A 20,436-nucleotide genomic window follows, 5' to 3' on the forward strand; every position below is an offset into this window, starting at 1 on the left:
CCTTGCTGAAATGAAGCATCAGTGAGGAATATGTTTGCAGATATGTGAGATCTCCCATACAACTTCAAGACAGAAGGAGTTTTACTGAGCATTGGCACAGTGAGCTTAGCCAGTGAGTGCATAGATTGTTGTGCTGCTACTTCTCTTTCTGTTGGAAGTTTTCAGAGCATTTCACAGACTTTAATGATTGAAAATTCTCAAAGCATTAATGACATTCCTAACTGTATTGAACGGGGAGAAAAAAGAGAAACATTGGGGCTGACTGACTCCCCCACTGACACAAACGAATCCCAGAGATCTTAGTCTCTGATCCAGCAGACACATAGGTAGGAACCCTAATTTTTCAGATGAGCAGTCCCGTTGAACTGAAAGGAAATACATGCAAATAAAATTAATCAAGTACATGTTTTTAAGATTAATCCTAATTTTAACGGTTAACTTCTCTCCCTCCCCTCATGAATTCCTTTTCCAAAACATTCTAAGAAAATTTTGAGAAGGTTTAAAATTGCTTAGTTGGTCCATTTTATGGAGTTGGATTTTAATACAGGTAGTATTTTGTTTAAGTCTATGTGAATGTCACTTGTATTTTCTCTAAAGTGTTGACCATTTAATAGGTGTGAAGCTAGACTTTTGAAAGGCGCAGTGCAGTCTTTTAACCTTTAACCGGTTTAACCTTTCAAGGAACCCGTGGCAGTTTTAACTGGCTATGATATTATCTAAAAACATTTGTTCTTCAAATATTGATGTTCTTCACAAAGTGGAATAACATTTAATTGTTTTTGGAGTGTAAAGTAATAAATGACCTTGTAAATGAAAATCAAATGCAGGGACAGGTACCAAATGTTTACTGACTATAAACACCATGCTAACTTTGGGTGAAACTTTTCTTATTATGTAGACTAATTTTCAGACCACATTTGTTTTGTTAATTAGTTTTAGTGGCCTAGACATGCTAAAGATAGGTAGTTATTTTCCTAAACATGAACTATTTGAGATGACTAATTCACTAACTTTTATTGAAGCATTTTGTTGTGTTTGATCTGGAAAAGAAAATCCTAGTACCATTTTTGGTATGGATTTCATCTGATACTACAGTTCAGTAGTTAGTAATTACACAGGAATTCACTTGACACATGAAATAAGCACTGAAAATAATCCATTCCTAGAAGGAAATAACTAATGAACAGAATCATGATATGCAAACATTTTTTTTAAGTAGGAACTGACCGCTTTGGAGGTTTTTTTGGTTTGTGAAATTGTTAAAGATGTTTGATTAATAAAAAGGTTTATTTATTTGCTTCATTTACAGATCAGAAATGTTAAGTTTGGTTTTAGTTTTGTATGAGGAGTTAAGGGAGAGCTCAGGGATATTAATTATGAACCCTAGAAACCTAAGGCCAGCAGTGAGCTTGGTGAACCTTGAGCAACTATCTTATCATTGTAAATTAAAGTTTTGTAACTTGTAAAATGCAACGAAATTTTAGTAGTTTTAAACAATCTGATTCAAATTTGTTTCTTCTCTCAGTTCCCCTCTTTTATCCCGTGTTGTGTCATCGGTTCTCCAGTGCAAGGCTTTCAAGCTTTAGACTTGCTAATCTGAGGCCTAGCCAAAAACAACCTTTCCAGGTTGTCTAGCGAAAAAAAGGCACAAAAGAGTAATTTCTAACACAAAAATGTCAAAATTACAGCTAAAAGAGAAATAAGTTCACCACCTACTTGCTCATGAAATGCCTCATTTTAACCTTAGAGAGATACATGTGTGTATAGATACACAAGATTTTCGAAACAGAGTTGCAGTTGTCAATGACCCACACATTATAGCCTAAAGCAGTTTCCAATAATGTGGACATACCTTGTATTCTGCACGGTGATTTGGACTGTCAGGTAACATACGCTGCTAGATCTGGAAATGACATGCCAGTTTTGCAGCATTGTGTCGATCCCAATGCCAGCAGCTTAAAAGAGAAATACTTTTTAAAATTAATACAGAATGTTTGAGTTGCTCCAAAGAATGTCCTTGCTGCGTTTGACTGCTGGCCCCCAGACTGTTTTCAGGGGATTGGTGTTTTTCTTGTTTGGAGCAAAGTAAAAGAAAAAGTTCCTTTCAGTTATGCGGACAAAGAGTTTGCACTGCTCCCTTATGGAATAATTACCAGCGATTAAGTATGCTTGGGTTTTGCCTGCCTCCTTACCAGTTATGTAATATATAGTTTAGCGAAACTCTGAAGACTGTTCAGAGTTACTGGCTTTTTGTAAAGCAAACAGCTAAACACTGGAGTTGATGCAAACAAGGCACTTAGCATCTGAAAGAGGTGTTAACACTTTATTTACATTTAAATTAAAATGGACACTTATTTATATGTGTTCTGGTTCTGAAAGGTGTGTGGTACATCTGCAGAGGCCTATTGTTTATTCATGCTGTAAATCCTTTGAAATGTGTTAAAATGCTTCCCACTCATTATAAAAATCCTGCCACCCATGGATTAGGGCTTTGATGTCACCAATCCTGCTTCAAAGGGTTCTTTCAATGCTATTAATCACAGTTTAGCCTCTGAAGATATAGCCAGAGAAAACATTTGGACATCTTGTGCTAGACTTGCTAAAACTTTGAAATATACAGAGTGTCTTGCATATGCACAGTCCTGTAGCACTTCCTCTCTTCTCTGAGCCTTTATTTTGAAAAGCTATTTTGTGATGACTTTGGCTTTTTACAAGTACAGAGGAAAAAATTTAGGACACGTCGTACTGTACATTTGAAAAAAGGCACTCGTCTTTAGTTGACACCACAATATGTTTTTGCCTGAGGAACTGAGTCAGTCTTTAAAAACCCCAAGGGACAATAAGGTTGGGGATTAAGCAGGCCTATGTGTCAAAAGGTCAAAAAAAGATACTGTCTTATCATTTTCTCATCTCTTTCATTAGTTTGTGAGCTTAAGATGCTGTCTAAACACTTCAGGATTCACATGATTTCATAAAAACAAGATTGTTTCTGCTGTCTTCTCTTTTAAATCTCTGAATGATTCACAGAGAAATTGATTACTAGTGATTGAGCTGTATGCCTTTGTGCTGTCGTTTTCATCAGCTCAGTAGCTGAGGTCAGTGACATACCACCTTATCACTGACTTTTTCCTCCCTTTTAAATCAACACTGCACCCTGCCCCTGCTGAATGCTATGCAGGCACAATTGATAGTGAGCAGGCTGTGGAAGATGTGTGGTGGTGTCTGCTATTTTTACTACTATTGTACAAGCTGATTTTCCACCATATAAATTTTTCCTTGCTAAGCTTCTTGAACAGTTTTTGCAGTATGTATTTCTTTCTTTTTGAACAGGTAACTTGGCACAGGCAAGAGCCAGAGTGACAGCAGCATCTAGGTCTTTGCCTCCACAGCTTAGTGCTGGGCGTATCAAGGTTAGTGGTGTTCCCTTTGAAGACAGGCAATTGTTCATAAAATATTACAGTGAGACTATGGACATGATGCTTAGCTGATGTAGGTGTAGAGTGAGGTTCTTACCAAGGTAGAGTCTGCCTTAATATCAGAAAACATGCACCTCAGCTGTGAGCCCTGTTTTCAGTTTTAGTGAGGACCTTATTGTAGAATTGAGTAAAGAATCAATTTAGTACTGATTAATCTTTAAACTTTTGGAATGAAATCTCAGTTATGTTGATATTGATAGCAATATTCCTCTTGATTTCAATGGGATCAAGGTTTTCCTCTGGCAATTTTGGCCTAGAAAGATATTTAATTAGGTAAAATTTGATTAGTGTATTTAACAGTATGAAACGTGAAATAGAAAAATGATCCATTCCCTTTTTATTCAACTTGCAAGTGAAAAACCAAGGGACATTTGTGACTGACAGATGACCAGAAAAGAACAACTCAGCAAAACCACTATCTTTAAAAAGAAGAACAGTAGAATTTAAATACTGATGGATTTTGCCATAAAAGTATGTGGCATAATAGCAAAAGGATGGGATAATTTTATGGCAGTTGATATGATGTATTGCCAACTGAGTACACTTAATTTGTGAGGACAATTCTTGTGCCTCAAGCTGATAGCATGTACAACCCCTCCCTGCTTCCCGAGTAGTACTGTTAGAGTTAGCTTAGTTAAGGGTATGAGGGTTGCTTTTTGCCTCCAAAGCAAACAATAGTATTTTTTAAAAAGAAATGTGGTAGCAGCAACAGTTCAAAAGCCTGCAGAATTTTATGTTCTGGGTTTTCTATTTCTTTTCATTCTCTTCTGTTATTAGGAGCTTATGCTCAAAAGTTGATGCAGTGATTCATGTCACCCAGACATATCCTTCACTGTACCTGCAAATGCAGATGTGGATTTCAGAGATTTATTTCCTTTCTGGTATAAACACTTTCAGTGCTGCATGAGAGATAATGGCCTTTCCAATTTTCTTGTATTATACGCACATTGTCTTCCACATCCAGCTGTATTCAGTGTAAGCTTTCTACGCATGCAAGTTATTGATACAGCTGGAAAGGAATAGAGCAGTTCTCTTTTAGAGCTTTAATAAACACAATCAGTTGTACTAAGTAGTGTTTACGTAGTTTTTACTCACCCTTCAAATTTGTAAAGAAGGAGCTAAAAGACATGCATAAGTGCAGCACTATTCAGAAAATGTTAATTGAAATAGATTTTAGCTGAAAAAAAAATTATCATTTCATAAAACTTCTAATTAAAAAAACTTCAGGAAAAACATTTTCAATTACTATTTTACATTTGTTAAAAGAAATCCAAACATAATAATTTTTTTTGGAATTTTGGAAATTTTCATTTATTATTTAGTTTAGGAGCTTTTTTGCTTAATGTATCTTTTGGTTTTACAGTATTTCATACCATACCAGCAGCAGGTGTGGACAATATGTGAAAGTAATAATTTCCAGTGACTTTGTAAGGTGACATGGTGTCATAAATCATTCTTTTAATATTGTTTCAAAACTATTATAAGCAATTTTTTAAAGTGATGGAACAGATTGTCTTTTCTAGGTCAAGCTGTTTTCCATTTCAGTTGTAATTGTATAAAAGTATACTGTACGTCACTACTACTGTCATGTAAAAATGTGACTTAACAGTTGAAATATTCTTCATTGTAGTTTGAAAAGAGTAGCTAGTGATTTAAAACACAAGATTATATCATGACATTCTTATTATGTTCTATCATTTTCTGACAAGTCAGTTGTGATAAAGCCTATTGCCTGTTGTACATGCGATTATTGCCCTACCCTAAAACTACATGACTTCGTAGACACGCAGTGCTATAAATTAACCAGAGACAAAACTTCCAAAAATTCTTACATGAAAATCTCCCTAGCTTCAGGGTCTATTAGAATTTTTCTAATGGAAACTTCAAATATTTCTTGCCAAAAAGATTTGGAAATTTATGCTAGTCCTTACATACTGCACAGATCTGAATTTACAACTCCATCCATAGAAAAAGAAACCTCACAATACTGGTTTTACCCTGATTTTCTGAGAAAAAATTATATTGCATCACCCCTGTGAGTGTTTCTGACCATCTGTCTTTCTGTATGTTCACTCGCTTTCCCCCAGAAAAACCCAAAACAAAACAAACCTCTTCTGAACCCAGCAGGCTGTAGTAAACCATATTGGACAGAGTGGCAGTCTCAAAGACTGTAAGATTCTACAGGTCTGGTGAAAATAAGCAGTTGTGAAAAGGAGATGCTTACAGTATCCTGCTGCCCAAAAAGGTAGAGCATAAGCTCACCCTTTATTGGCCAGCAGATATTCCAGATGTGACAGAGATCATGAGCGCTGAACCTCCAACAACAGCATCACTAAGACCATCTGCTTTTCTGGACAGACAGGAATCCAATTTAGAAGCTCAAATTTATGCGCATTTGGGCTTCAGTGCAGTCCTCAAACTATTTGCTTTTGCTCTTAATTTGGTGGTTTTTAATGATTAAATTGTCTATCTTTTAACTTTCAGTGTTCCCAGTTATTCAGAACTTACTGTCAGTATTCAGTGATATGGCTTTTGTCTTCTACCTGACCTTTACTAAAGATTTAGATACAGATTCTCAAAAAGCAGTTGTCTTGCCAAGATAGTTATGAAACATTCCGATATCCTTCCCCATGGACATGCTTGCTGTTCTGATTAGGTCATTGATATTTACTTTGTCAGGCGACCTCTTAAGATGTTTGATGTTATCTGTGCTGATAAGGCATTTTTCCTGGGATATATTACAGAGTTTTCTGTTAACATTGTTCAGACTGAAATCAAACTGCATCTTTTTTTTTTTTTCCTCATGTGTTAGTTTGAGATGTGCACTAATGCATGTACACCAATCTGCGCTAGAACATCAGAGATTACAAAAACATATGAAAATTTTTATGGTCACCCTTATGGAAACCTGTTTCCCTTTGCACCATCTGTATTCTGAATCTTTCCTTCATGTGTTTTCTTTTGATTTCTCCAACACAAAATCCATTTTCTTGATCTATTACTACTTAGTGCTTAATTTCCTTTATATTTTGCATGCAGTCTCCTAAATATCTCCTGAAGGTAAGAGACACAGTTACTTTATTAAGAACTGTAATCTTTCAGCAATTACTTCTAGTATTCAGAAGAGTGGTCTTAAGTCAGTGAGTGTTGGAAATGATCACATGGAGCAAAGTCCAGGAAGTGTATCACAGGTGCTGACAACAGCATTATCTGGTTTATACAAATGCCACCTGGTCAGAGCAGAAGGTAAACTGCCACAAAGCAAGTGAATGCTAAAATGTTGTTAATGCTCCATGCAAACAGGTTGCTGGTTGATTTTCTTTAATTTTGTTGAGCTTTAATACAGCAACACAATCTGCTTGTGACTGGTAACCATGGTTATACTCATTCATAAACTCTGGTTTCATTTTGATAAGAACAGCTGTACTGACAATATAACTAAAATATACAAGCAGCAATATGTTTGCTGTCTGTGTATACCCTCTAAAAAGAACTCTTCTGAAATGCTGACAAAGCAGTATCTGAAGCTATGGCAGTTCAACAGAGCAAGACTGCTGAAATTCTTGGCATCAAAATGGCAATTTGAAGTAATTAATAGTAGCCACAAAAGCAGAAAGGAAAAGACTTATGCATTCTGGGGTTATCTTAGTTTGCCATTTGTTATCCAACAACAACATTTTTTCCGTATGTGAGCAAATTTGCTGCCTGTTATTACAAAAATGGTAACTCTTCTTATACAGAAATTTAGACCTGATGGAGTTCGTTGTAGTGGTGGCGAGGAGTGCTTTTTAGAAATCGGTTCATAAGGTATTGCATCTTCACAGCTGCTTCATTGGCTTAGTGTTGCTATACTATCATAACAAACGTGTGAAATCATTCGGAACACTTACAGCTCTCTGAAACCAGTGCATGTTCTGCATCTGTTAGAAGCTGGCTGTCCTACCTCTGATAAAGTACTCTGAAGCACTCACACCTGAAGGAATGACCATAAAAAAAACTGAACCCAGCTTTCGTGGGCAAGGTGGGGTGGGTCTGCAGTGTTTCTGGAATAGCTGTAACCTGGGTTTTGTCTTCCAGGTTGACACGATGGAGGTTATGCGACACCCTGAGGAAACAACTAACATGAAGCGACAAACTATGGCTTCCTACTTTAGGGTACAGAAGTTAAATTGTAAACAAACATTTTGGTGATAAGAACAATAGATACATCTAAAATATTTGTGGGATTGTGAGATCAAAGAGAAAAATAGAATAATTTTTTTTTCTGTTTTGAGGCCTTTATAGACTCATGAATTTTCTTTTACTCCTTTTCTTTTTGTTTCCTCACACATCTACTTTTATAATTTCACCAAATACATTGATAACATAATCTAGAGTCTAGACTATTTCCATCTAAAATGTTGGAGGTCTAGAACAGGCCTCTTTATGAGCAGAAAACTGACTTTGTGAAAATAAAATAGCTGTCATTACTAAAGCGTTATAATTCATCTTTTGGAAGTACTGGTATAAATTTTATGGATTGCCATTTTTATCAGTAATAATCATGTCTGGGGTAATGTATACTCTGCATGTATGTTTAAATCAAACAGGAAAGGAAAAGGCATTGAGGATGTCAGAACTAGAAGGTTGGAGTCAGGAAACCCAGGACTGTTGGTTAATGTTTTTCCCCTTATAGTCATTGCAGAGTGGTAAAGTTTTGAGCAGTGGGTCCTTGGGCCGCACTTGTACCACGCAGAACGGGGAAGTTCCCAGTGCTGTACTAGCCAGTGGGCCTCAAAGCTTGCTGCCTGGTAGGAATACCGGTTTTCTTTGTCGTGCCAAATAGTGTAAGGAAACGTATAGAGGAAGCTGATGTATAACGAGATGTTGCACAGTGTGGAGGGTACAAGGACACACATCCAGACTTGTCTAGTAATACAAGTGTGGATTTAGAGTGCTCTTGCAAAGAACTACACAGTTGTCATCTGTATATGAATGTTAAAAAAAAAATAAGTAGCGGAGTGAGTGTAAAAATACACCATAATATGGATGCAGCCTACAGCAAAGTGACCACAGTCAGCTTAGAATTGTACATGATTTTGAGATTGAATGTATTTGCAACAAATACTTACCATAAGGTGGGTTAATGAGGTGAGGAGGGAGCAAAAGTGTCAGTATTCAGAGGAGTCATTGGAAAAGCAGATATACATGATCTGATCACATCTTTTTCATTTTAGTGTAAAATGCAATGGAATAAATTGTCTTCCATGTCCAGGGTGAATAGGAAAAGAAGTAACGGGCCTACTTTTCCTCAGGAAGATTTAGGTTAGCTGTTAAGAACATTATGAATAGTCATAATAGTGTACCACTTCAGTAGATTGTCCAGGGAGATTGTGCAGTCTATATCCTCAGTGATCTGAAAAATGGATTAAAAAGAGATGTGCCTGAAATAGTACAGATACATCGAGTGTTCCCTTCAGGCAGAGGACTGAACTGATGACTTCTTGCAACTCTTTCCCTGTGATTTTCTGTGAATTTCTGTGATTGTTTGTTTCACAGTAAAGCTCATTCTTATGTTGGGGATATTTGATTGGTCAAATGTGCCTACAATGGAATGATAGGACATTTTTAGATTTTTTTTTTTTTTTTTTTTTTTTTAATGTGAGCCTTCCTCAGCTATGGAAATGTGACAAGGAGAGACAAAGAGAAAAGTGTAAGAAGTAACAAATAAGAATTAGAATAATATTTTTTTTACAGTTGAAAACTGTTAGCCAAAAGCTTAAAAAATAATGAAGTGTCAATGCAGATTAACATTACAGATTAAAATATAATCAAGCATTAGATACTCTTTAAAAATACATGTCTCCTGCTTAAGTAGTTGCATTGCAATTTTTGTCAAGTGTGTGCATTTTTTTATTTTCCTCATTAGTATTCCCTCATGGATCTTTTATCCAAAATGGTTGTTGGACAGCCTCACTTTATCCGCTGCATTAAACCTAACGATGATCGAGAAGCAATGACGTTTTCTCATGAGAGAGTTCTGCTGCAGCTACGATACACTGGAATTCTAGAAACTGTCAAAATACGTCAAAAAGGGTATTCTCATCGCATCCTCTTTGAAGAGTTTGTGAAAAGGTAAGACTTCTATAACATGGCTGTTGTTTTAAAACTCCATTCAGTAAAATATATTCTATATTTAATACAGAAAGTTCCACAAACATTGGTTTGCACATATACAGCCTGATTCTCTTAAGAGCAGTGACTATCAGAGATAAAGACAAGAGATATCTGAGCTCTAATGGAGAAAAGTCAGTGTGAGGACAGCGTGAGCACTTAGTATTCAGTAGCAAGCCTGTCCCCATGGTTCCCTCAGTAGAGGCAACAAGTGGCAATTATGCATCATGCTCAAATAGTACAAGGATTTGGAAGGTCAGTGACCTTCAGCCATCATAAGAAAAACGTGCACATGCTTAAGAATGAACTGATATAAAAGCTTTAGATTTAGAAATACTCATCGTAATAGCTTCGTAGCCTTGTAATCATTTATCTTGGAGGTATCATGAATTATAACCAGATCCCTGTTCACCTGAACCCTTGTTGTGGGTAGTGTTACTAGCTTTAATACTATTCTCAATCTCAAAGTGTTATAAATTTGTTTCTGGAAGTGCTATAGTCTTTATGATGACAGTATGTTTATATGATCATTATGGTTTCCTCTAGACTTAAAATATGTTTTTATGTAGTATTTACTGTTTTCCAGTTTGTATGATTGATAATTCAATAATGGAGCAGAAGCAATACTACCAAGCAATCAACTGCTCAACAATAGGAACAAGTAGTGCATGGCTAAATTAAGCATTTAGTGGTGTTTTCTGAACTGGAGGTTGCTCATCCAGATAATACTGAATTAATGGCTCTCCAGAAAGCAAGTCATTCATACGATGCTAGAAGGAAGGAGCAGATTATGTTTTTGAGAAAGAAGAAACATAAACAGTTTCACAGGCCTTTCTAAAACCCAGTGATTGGGTACATTTGTGTGTGTAGATCAGTCATTTGGGCTTGGAAGTCTGTGGCTGTTGCACTGAGAGACACTGAACGATAAACCATAGCTTAATCAATTTATTCTGAGAAACTATTAAATTTTCTGGTTTGTAATATATTAGTATGACAAATGAATATGTAATAGGAAAACACTAGAGATATATATCCCAGGAAGTATAGCTAACAGGTTGATTTATCCATCAAAGCAACTTAATTTTCAGTCATGATCTCCCCCCCATCTTTTTTATGTGTTACATGACTAATTTTAATAAGGTCACACCATTTTAAAACAGGTTTAGTAAAGACATTATTTTTTGTGATCACTAACACGTCTTTGCAACATGCTGAAGAGGCTGAAGGCAGAATTATTAACCTTAACTTTTATCCAGTTTACACATAAGTGAACTAAGATTAACTGCACTGAAATTAGTGTAAATTGAGAGGATATTAGGCCTCCTCTTAGCAGTAGATTCTTTTCTTTCAAAAGTGCACTGAATTTGAGTACAACCTTGAAAAGTAATGGTAGTAAAAGCAACACTGACTGTAGCTTTCTATTCCTGCAGATAAGGGCAAGTTGTGTTTAACATCTTGTCAGACACTCCCCAAGTTTTTAGTCCAACTTGATGTGTAATTCTTTCAGGAAAGAAAGTCAACATGACAAGGGAAGTTGGGGGGAGATTTAGCAATTTGCCCAACAGCACAGAAGACTTCCTGTGTTCAGAATATAAACAGGAGGCGGGAAGGGGATTTTCTTGTTCCTTTGTTCAGTTCAAGCTTTTATTTAAAAAGAAATCTATTCTATTTTGCTCTTGAAAAAAATAATGAACAATGCTTAAAAAAACTATCAATGGAACAAGAAACATTTTTCTTCAACTTACAGCAATGACTAGTCAAGTGTTTTTAGGAACTAAGTAGTTGAATACATAAAAATGTTTGAGAACACAGGTCAAATGCTAAACAGATTGGCACTTCTTTGTTCATAATCAAAAAAACATTAGGCAAGTATGAACAAGAGTTTCAAAATGTCAGTAAATGTGAGGATATCAAAGATTTTCTAAGCCAGCGAGTTAATTGGTATTTTGATCCTTTTGAGCAACTTAACAACAAAATGGATGAGCCAGCACTTTTTCTCCCTTGATGTTATTAAACAAATAGGTGTGCTTCTTATCTGCCTGTTCAATAATGCTGTTTTGTAAACTCTTAGCAGGAAATATGAGGACAAAACAATCAAAGGCAGGGAACAGAACCATTCAGGGTTTATCAGGTGGGATGTAAACAAAAGATAAAGCTCTGTCTAATGTTACTCTTTACTGTCTTCTGTTTACATGTAGAACAGATTATTTCAGTGTGGCAAACCTGGAGATAGTTTATTGGGTTAAAAAACAGATGGTGAGGAGAGGACTTAATTGTAACTCATTCGCACAATATTTCTTCAGCCAAGTACGCAACCATCTGTTTAATGTATATAAATATGCATATTCTTTTACTTAACGTAGGAAAAGGTAATCTGCAGCCCTTGTAAACACTGTAGACCTGTCCAGGCTTAGGCACTTCATCTCGGCCTTGTCTCGCACCCCATGCCATCATGTGTCAGTTTTACGTGTTTGCTGTGAAGCAGCATGGCCCCTTTCTCAGGCTGTCATCCCAGGTTTCAGACACAGGTAATTAATCTGATCGGGCAACCAGGTGTGCCTGGCTTGTGGGGCCACACAGGGACCATGTACTGCATAGCAGATGAGGGAGGTGTGCTTTCTGGTGGGGACCTCCACTGAAAGCCCTGTTGGATGGGACGCTTCTTGCTATATCCGAGTGCCTGGAGCGTCATAAGACACAATGTGGTATGCAGGTGTGTCCTCACCACATATCTCCCAGCTGTATACACCTTTTATGTAACGTGGCATATGCTGTACCGTGGGTTGAAAGAGAAGGGACTTGAGAGTCTAATGGTGCTGAATGCTGTCATGCTTGAAGTGCCTCTTAAGCACGTAGGAATGCGTTGAGAAGTTTTGTACAACTTTCATTTAAGGATTGTATTTTTTCTTCTATCTCTGCCCGCTTACTTTCTGCGTTGAAGTTCTTTGTACTACATTAGGATGCAGGATGCACTTTTCCTATAAACGCTACCTACTCCACAGTAGCCAGATGATGTTACTCAGATCATACACTCATGGCAATACCAGTGCTATTGCTGTAACAGTGATCCCAATCAATCTCTCAGTGCATATTTGCGTAGCGTCACTGTTGGTACACCTGGTACACAGTCTCTAAACCATCAGTGTTACATTTCTCATGACCGTATAAAGCCTTATTGACCTTAGTGAGTCACATTCTGCATAGAGTGGAGCTAGGAATAAAAATTGGTCAAATATTGAAAAATCCTGTAAAACATGATCCTCAGTACATGCTTTCTTCTAACCCCAAAAATTCAGTGGTGATAGTGTTATTTATTATTCAAATCAGGGAAGCACTGAATTAAATTAGAAGTCAACAGGTTTGCTACAGAGAAAAGAAATGTTTGCGTTTAAAATGATGCCTTTTTAATGCAAACTTACTTTTAACACTGAGTCTGCACTGTACTGAAGTCCTTAAGTGATTTCTGTAAACAAAATTGTAACAACCCCCGTATTTTGATTTTACTGTTATCCATGGAAATGTTTGTTATTTGTTTCAGTGGCTTTAAGATTTCACCAGATCTGTATAATGTTCCTGTACACTTTAAATATGGTCAACTACTGTACCTTCCACATAGACTTTCTAGACTCCTGTCATTCACAGAACACTGGTAAACGGTTGCAGGATGGAGAAGATACGAAATTTCTAGAAAAGTCTGATAACACCTAACATATTGTATATGCAGAATGGACCAAATTATGCCTTTCTGAGAGTATTTCTGTGATTCCATGTTTATCGGATGATTACAGCACAAGTGTTAAATATCTGTTACTGAATTTCAAGAGTATCTTAGATGTTTTTTCATTTTTCATTTACGTTTTTTCATTCATACTCTCAGTATAGAGTCAAATGCAATTAGTTGTATTAATTCAGGTGTGAAAGTCTCTGAAAGAGGGGAGATTCAAAAATTCCTAATTGTTATTTAACAGCTCTTTCAGTGCTAAAACCATTATTTTTTTTCAAACTTTTCAACTCCAGGGCTGAGAAGGAACAAATGTCTTTTGGAATGCTGAGAATCTCCATACTATTGCTGGGGGTCTGTCTAGAAAGGGGTTTTGTCCTCTTGTACCTCATGCTTTTCTCATTTCATTGTCCATTCTCTGCCTCAGGCCAGCATGTTTTAGTACAAAGATTTGTTTTAAAGAGAAAAAGAGTTAATCATTACTTTTTTTGAGTTAATTGTGTAGAATTGATGCTGCCTTTAAGTCTGGAACATGAAGGGAACTTTTGTAAGAGACACTGGTATGGTAGTTAATGGTACTGTTTAAATGCTATGTATTGCACAGTTCCACAGTTCACCCTTTAAAGAGGGGAGAGAAATTATACCCTTTGTTTACAATCGGTTTATGTAATCTAAAACCACCAACACTAAAATGCCTCGGCTGTAATCAGATTGTTAATGCATTCTGAAGTTTTCCATAGCTTAGCATACTTGATTGTCTTTAACGTTTAACCTTAACTCTGCATGTCCTAGCTTTGCAATTGTTGATCTGGGGATAAATTCAACTTTTAAAAAATGTTGATTTATGTCTAATGACTACTAAGTGCATTTAATCCCATTTTAATGTACATTTTGTCTGGAATAATATTCATGTCCGTGAAGGATAGTTTGTAGTGCAGTGTAAGAACCACTGGTTAAGAAATACATAAGTCCAGGGTTTCATCAACTCTGAGAAACTAGTTCTTCTAATTCTTTTAAATTACTTTTCTCTTATGTAGTCTTACTGCTACCAAGAATGTGATTAGTCAAGTACTTCTAGGGAACATGTAGATGAATATTTGTCATGTGTAGGAAATTTTCAAGCAGGACATATAACCAAGAAAAAATTGCATTTTTGCACAAATATGTGCATGCTCATGAAACAACAAATGAAGGACTATAAACTTTTTTTTAAAAAATAGAAATAAAAGTATTGGCTTAAAATAGAAGAGCATTAAAGTATTCCATAAGACTTCATTTTCTACTGGAGTAACAAATGCAAATATGGAAATAAAAAAGTAGAGTTGTGAAATTTTTATCTCATCTAGAAGCAAATCTGATTTCTAGCTCTGCTTTTCTGAAGTCAAGTATCTGGTGTCTTGTGGTGAAACGGTGTAAATAAAGGTGACTGTGATCTCTGTACAGTAGGTTTACAGGAGTATGATAGAGATGAAATTAGGCTGCTGCTTAGAAGACAAATTTAAATTTATAAAAAGATTTGTTAAAACAGGATCTGATAAGAAAAGTGGGCATTGTTTTATTTATGGTTTTTGCAGAGTACCAAAAGCAACTATCTATATTCTAGATCATGAAAGAGAGCTAATGGAGAGGGTACTACATTTAAAAGATACTGAAGTTTGTCGTAAATTAAGTGGTATAGTAATGTGTGTAAATTGCGTAGCTCAAAAATACTTCTTAGGTATTTGTCACAAATAAGAAGTCGACTTCTCGGTAATTAGAATGTCAATGATAAGACAGTAAGATTCAAAAATTATGAGATCCCCCTTGACTATTCTATTGCATGAGTGCTTTCTAAAAACTGTTCTGCGGTTTTAAATTTCCCAACTACAACATGCCTTAAAAGATGTATGAACAACCAGAAAACTGATATAATCACTCACTTGAATCCTTCCTTCCTTCTAAGGAAAGGAACTGCTTACGTGACATACATGTGTAAATAACATGGCTATCTCATGTGGCTTTTGAAGCAAACAAGAGTGCAACTTCCCTGATATATCTGTCAAGTATGTGTTGAAATTGCGCGCTATCACAAATTGGTTGTGATACGTATATTTCAAATCTGAGTTTTATTAGTGCAACTCATATACTATGTCTTGTGAAAACTGGCATCAGTAAGTTCAGTAATAATTTGGAGGAAGTGCACTTCTTTTCTTTTAAATACACCATGTTTCTCCATACCTGCTAAATGGCATGACTCTTAGTATTTTGAAAGAGTCGGCTAAAGAATTTGCAGTATTGTGTTATTAAGAAAGTCACTGCATTAAAGATAACACAATAATACATGATATCCTATCATCATTCAGAGTGGGCAATGCCTTCAGTTGGTGAATATCTATGTCACTGGCCCACGACTCCAGTGCTTCTGCCTTCAGACATAATTTTGTTCCTCTTTGATCTTTGTTGACTATTTTAGTGGTTCTTTTTTCTTTCTTGTGACAACTGGAGCTAATATCTAAAGATTGACTGGAGCTAATATTTGAAAATCTTATTCTCCTGATTAAAAAAAAAAAAAAATAGTGTTGTGCTATTCCGTTCTTCCTAGTTGCTTCTCCGTACTTTCTTCAGTATGAGGTGGGATATTTTCTTGCTGTCTTGTATATTATTGTGGCTATAGAGGAATCTGTCTTTGAGGTTCACTGGTCTGATTCTTCTCTTCATGTTTTAAAGAACATCTGATGGCTTTTAATCATGCTAATAATTAGGAGAATGGTTTGCTCAACCTCCCAGTTCCTCTCAAACACAATGTAAATGGAGTATTACCTGTAGAAGTATAGCTTAATAAAGACCATGACAACACATGGCAGTTCACAAATGAGAGCTGAGGTGGCACTTGCTACCCTCTAACAGTGTACTTGTGCTAAAATAACCTTAAATTTGTAAAGTAACTGGCACATGTTCTTGCTGTTACTTAACAAATTGTTTGCAAGTAATTACTTAAATACTATAAACCCATTCTTCATTAATGCATGGTGGCTTTACAGGTGGGGACTGGTCCACTTATTCTTAATGTCTGTCCAGTTCAAACACGTTTGGATGCCTTTTTCATTAACTACTTGCACAATAATGTTATTTCACATAATTGTTAGAGGCTGTTCTTTGCAAGGGGACAAGGACGAAAGAAAAGTCAATGTTTTTTAGTATGGGCTTGCTCTGAAGGGCACTAAAATTGATCGTAATCATTCCCATTAATTGTTTATCCCAATCAAACAGAAAAAAGACAACATGCCTAATAATTTACAAAAGTAATCATAACCACAGAAACCCTTGCGAATAAAGAAAATAATTACATTCATATGAGGAGTAATGCACGTGTTTTTTCTTTAAAATAGTGCTAGTTCTGTTTAACCATCAGCACTGATAAAATCCTTGCTGGTACAGTAGCAATACAAATTGTTTTAATTATGCATATGTATGATCTCTTCTGGAGGTGTGAAACACAGGTGGGTATTCATGCAGTCTGAGAATCTTGCTGTCTGTAAATGAAGATTGATGTGAGAGTTGTTTTTACTGTAAACGAATCTTTATTCTTCACACACTGTGGCAGCCTTTCAGCTTCAATAATCAATCAGTACCACTGTATCATTGCTCTGCCTACCCTCCTAGTGCTGGCCTTTATCTTCACCAATTGAGAATCCTCAGTCTTTCTGTTAGGCATACTGAAAATAGGAAGCTCCCCTGAGTTCCATTGATGGGAGTGATCTTGTTACAAGTTCAAGAGCCTTGGACTTCTTATGTGGATTTATGCTTCCCAAAGAATGTCAAGGCCATTTATATTTCTTTGTGAAAAATTACCGATACCAGCAACTAAAATATTGAAAGATCTTGAAATGCCTTTTTTAGCATTTCTCATAACAAATGCCATCAGGTCACGAGTAACTTACTTTCAGTGCTTTTCTCTTTCTTTGGTGCTAGTATTTATTTCCCACTCAGAAATCTATAAAGGTCTGCTGAACACTTCAGGGAGCACTGGCTTGTTCAACAGAACTTGCAGACTTGCAGTGAGATGTAACTGTGCTAAAGTGTGCTATGCAGCTCTGTAGATGGCATACTTAATTTACACGTTATGCAAAAGGTTTTGGTTTTGTCTTCCTTTCTATTATTCTAATTTCTAGCACTTTTCCTTCTTCTTCCTGTCATTCATTCACTCGTTTGCCTGAAAGATTCAGAGCAAGCTTAGGTGTTTCCTAAGCTGCACTGGTTTGTAAAAGACCTTTATGGATGGTTACACCAACTGGGGATTTCTACAATGCAGCAGATTCTTGTCACCGCTATGGTACCACTTACTTTCCTATGTCATGTATATGCTCAAATATCTATTCATGACAGCTGTGTCATGATTTATGAAGAGGGCTGAGTACAAAGGAGAATTTGGCCCATGGGTTCTAGAGATGAAGTTCTGAGTTAGGGAAGAGCAGTGAAAGTACGTATTGATTGTCAAGTCAATTCTTTCTTTGTCGTTTGGTTTTGCAGGTATTATTACCTTGCATTCAAGGCACACAAGACTCCCCTTGGTAGCAGAGAAAACTGTCTTGCCATTTTGGAGAAATCTAAACTAGACAACTGGATTCTTGGGAAAACCAAGGTAGAGGGTGCTAACATTTTCTCAAGGATAGTATCCTTTTAGCAAATCATGTCTAATAGTGGTTTGAAAAACACTGTATGAATGAACGAAAGAGCAAGGAATTTGCTCCTGTTAGCCTCCCAGGTTATAGAGGTGCCCTCCCAAGCCAGCTGAGTTAGTGCTGCAAGAGGAGGGCTGCGTTGGGTACCTCCGCACAGCACACTGTGCACATGGCTGCCTGGATAAGGACAGTACATCTGTCAGTGCCTGCTGTGGTAGTGCCCCCCTGAAGTTCCTCTCGCTCTTAATCATGGCATGACTGAAACTGCACACTCTGGCCCATCCTGTGAGCCTGGTTACATTTGTGGAGTTTCAGATGAGATCGTTCTGGCTCTGTCAAGAGCCTTTGTTCATGGTTTAAAATGGAGTGAGTGACTTCTGTAAAAAGGAACTTATATGGTATCTTGAGTCATTTTACAGTGCAAAAAGCAAAAACAAGGAGAGTTTTCTCGCTCAAGACCCAGATAAAGTGTATGTAAGCACCCATAGGATTTGCCTCCTGAAGCACGATGTTGTTAGACAGTATTACATCTAAAAACAAATTCAACCCAGGATTTATCTTCCCAGTCAAGAAAGGCTGTATTTCAAAATTGTTCTAATCTGGAAATATTCCCTGACCAATTTACTTTGTAAAAGGGGTAAATATGTGGTTTATTTTGCAATGGGATGATCGTAATCAGTGGAATAATGAAATTCCACAAACACACTGAGAGCAAATATTTGGTTCACAAGATTGCTGTGATATCAGCAATCAGTATTCTACCAGTTTTCTCAGCAGTAGTGCCCTAAAATAGGCTGATGTAAGACTAATAAAAAGGCAGAATACAAGAGGTTATGCTGCTGCCTCCGTCTGATGCTGATTTTTTTGTGTGTGTGTTCCATTTCAGGTTTTTCTAAAGTATTACCATGTAGAGCAGTTAAATTTGTTCCTGCGAGAAGTTATAGGGAGGGTGGTGGTCATGCAAGCCTATATCAAGGGGTGGCTTGGAGCAAGGAGATACAAGAAAGTCAAAGAGAAAAGAGAAAATAGTGCTGTTACCATACAGTCAGGTAAATATTCACATTCCCTGTTTCACTGAATGTCTTTGCATTTCAGGCTGTTAAACTGCATGTACATTATTTATTCATTCGTAATAGTTTATTATGAAATCAAAATAACTGGAGGCGCTTTTTTCTCCAGCTAATTGATGCAAAAATTACTGATTTACTTCTAAGATAGCATCTTAGTATTCAGTAATGTCTTTATTTAAATATTTTAGTATTTTGGATGTGATGCCTATGCACAAAATGAAAATATTTGTAGGTATGTCTACACTAGCATGCAACTCATAAAAGAAGTGCAGTAGCATGCCCCCTGCCCCCATGTATACCAGAATTCCAGATAACATACGTCATGGGCTGGGCCTGAGAGGCTGATTATCAGTAGTTTAGCAGGCTTCCTTATATCGAATTTGGGGAGCTGTGTGGGGAGGGGAGTTCTTGTGCTGACATGATTGTGCACCTTTGCCTTATGGATTAGGACATCAGTGAGCACATGGTGACAATTAAAATTTGGACGAGTGAAGCAGTGTTTGAAGTTGTGGGGATGTGAATACTGCAGTCGTGAACCCAGAGTTCAACATGTGGGTGGGTGGGGAAGAGGTACTGGGGGTCGGGGCTGGAGTGGTTATGGCAGGAGGGATGAAAGTTTCAGCACGTCTCTGACTTGGTAGGCTCTGTAGCACTTCCTTAAATAAATGTAATTTCCAGCACATGGTTTTGTATTTTTAGCCTGGAGAGGATATGAAGCTCGCAGGAAGTTCAAGGAAATAAGGAACAGAAGAACCGATGCCGCTATACATATTCAAGCAGGTAATTAAAACATTATTTCAATTGCCAGTACCTATTTTGCTGTGGGCGATTTCATGTGTCAGTGTTTACAGCCAAAAGAAATACATACAGTCCAAACAAAAGCTATCAGAAACATTACTTCTGATGGTTTGTTCTTCAGTATCAAATGACGTCAGTGACAGTTATTAGGCACTTTGAACTTTCTGTAAGTACTCCTCTGGAAGTAAAACATACTGATTAAAAGCTATTGAGTTAATTCTTTAAGATTCTTCTGAGCACAGTCAGTGTGATTCAACTATGTGTAGAGCTGATATGAAGCACTGGATTGATTTGACTGGAAGTGTGGATGAGAGCACTGGACATGCATTTCTTGGTCTTTGTGCGAAGTCCTGATCTTGGCACATTGCCAAGTTCTCGTTTTGACTGCTTGCTGCATTTGCCAGCTCTGGCCAATCTTTTGACTCTCTGCCAGACTCCTATGCAGCCGTATCAATATGAATTTGAATAAACTTTAAAGAGATTATTGGAGGAACAGGCCCATAGGGCTGTGTAGGTCTCTAGTAGAGAGCAAGGTACCATATGGCACAGAAATCTAA

The 20,436-nt window shown here is 36.8% G+C and overlaps 1 protein-coding gene across 4 annotated transcripts in view; it reads left to right on the forward strand.

Moving 5' to 3' along the window:
* MYO3B (myosin IIIB) overlaps positions 1 to 20,436 on the forward strand; it is a 206,948-nt gene that overhangs the window by 123,966 nt on the left and 62,546 nt on the right. For 3 of the 4 annotated variants that reach the window (XM_075430067.1, XM_075430068.1, XM_075430070.1), the window contains 7 exons: positions 3,331 to 3,410; positions 6,516 to 6,536; positions 7,554 to 7,631; positions 9,385 to 9,590; positions 17,860 to 17,971; positions 18,898 to 19,060; positions 19,781 to 19,861. In XM_075430067.1, coding sequence (XP_075286182.1) covers positions 3,331 to 3,410; positions 6,516 to 6,536; positions 7,554 to 7,631; positions 9,385 to 9,590; positions 17,860 to 17,971; positions 18,898 to 19,060; positions 19,781 to 19,861 — 741 coding nt within the window. The remainder of the gene's footprint in view (positions 1 to 3,330; positions 3,411 to 6,515; positions 6,537 to 7,553; positions 7,632 to 9,384; positions 9,591 to 17,859; positions 17,972 to 18,897; positions 19,061 to 19,780; positions 19,862 to 20,436) is intronic. The other variant, XM_075430069.1, reaches the window with a different exon arrangement.

This window comes from Opisthocomus hoazin, chromosome 9 (genome assembly GCF_030867145.1).
Source record: "Opisthocomus hoazin isolate bOpiHoa1 chromosome 9, bOpiHoa1.hap1, whole genome shotgun sequence".
Lineage (NCBI taxonomy): Eukaryota > Metazoa > Chordata > Aves > Opisthocomiformes > Opisthocomidae > Opisthocomus > Opisthocomus hoazin.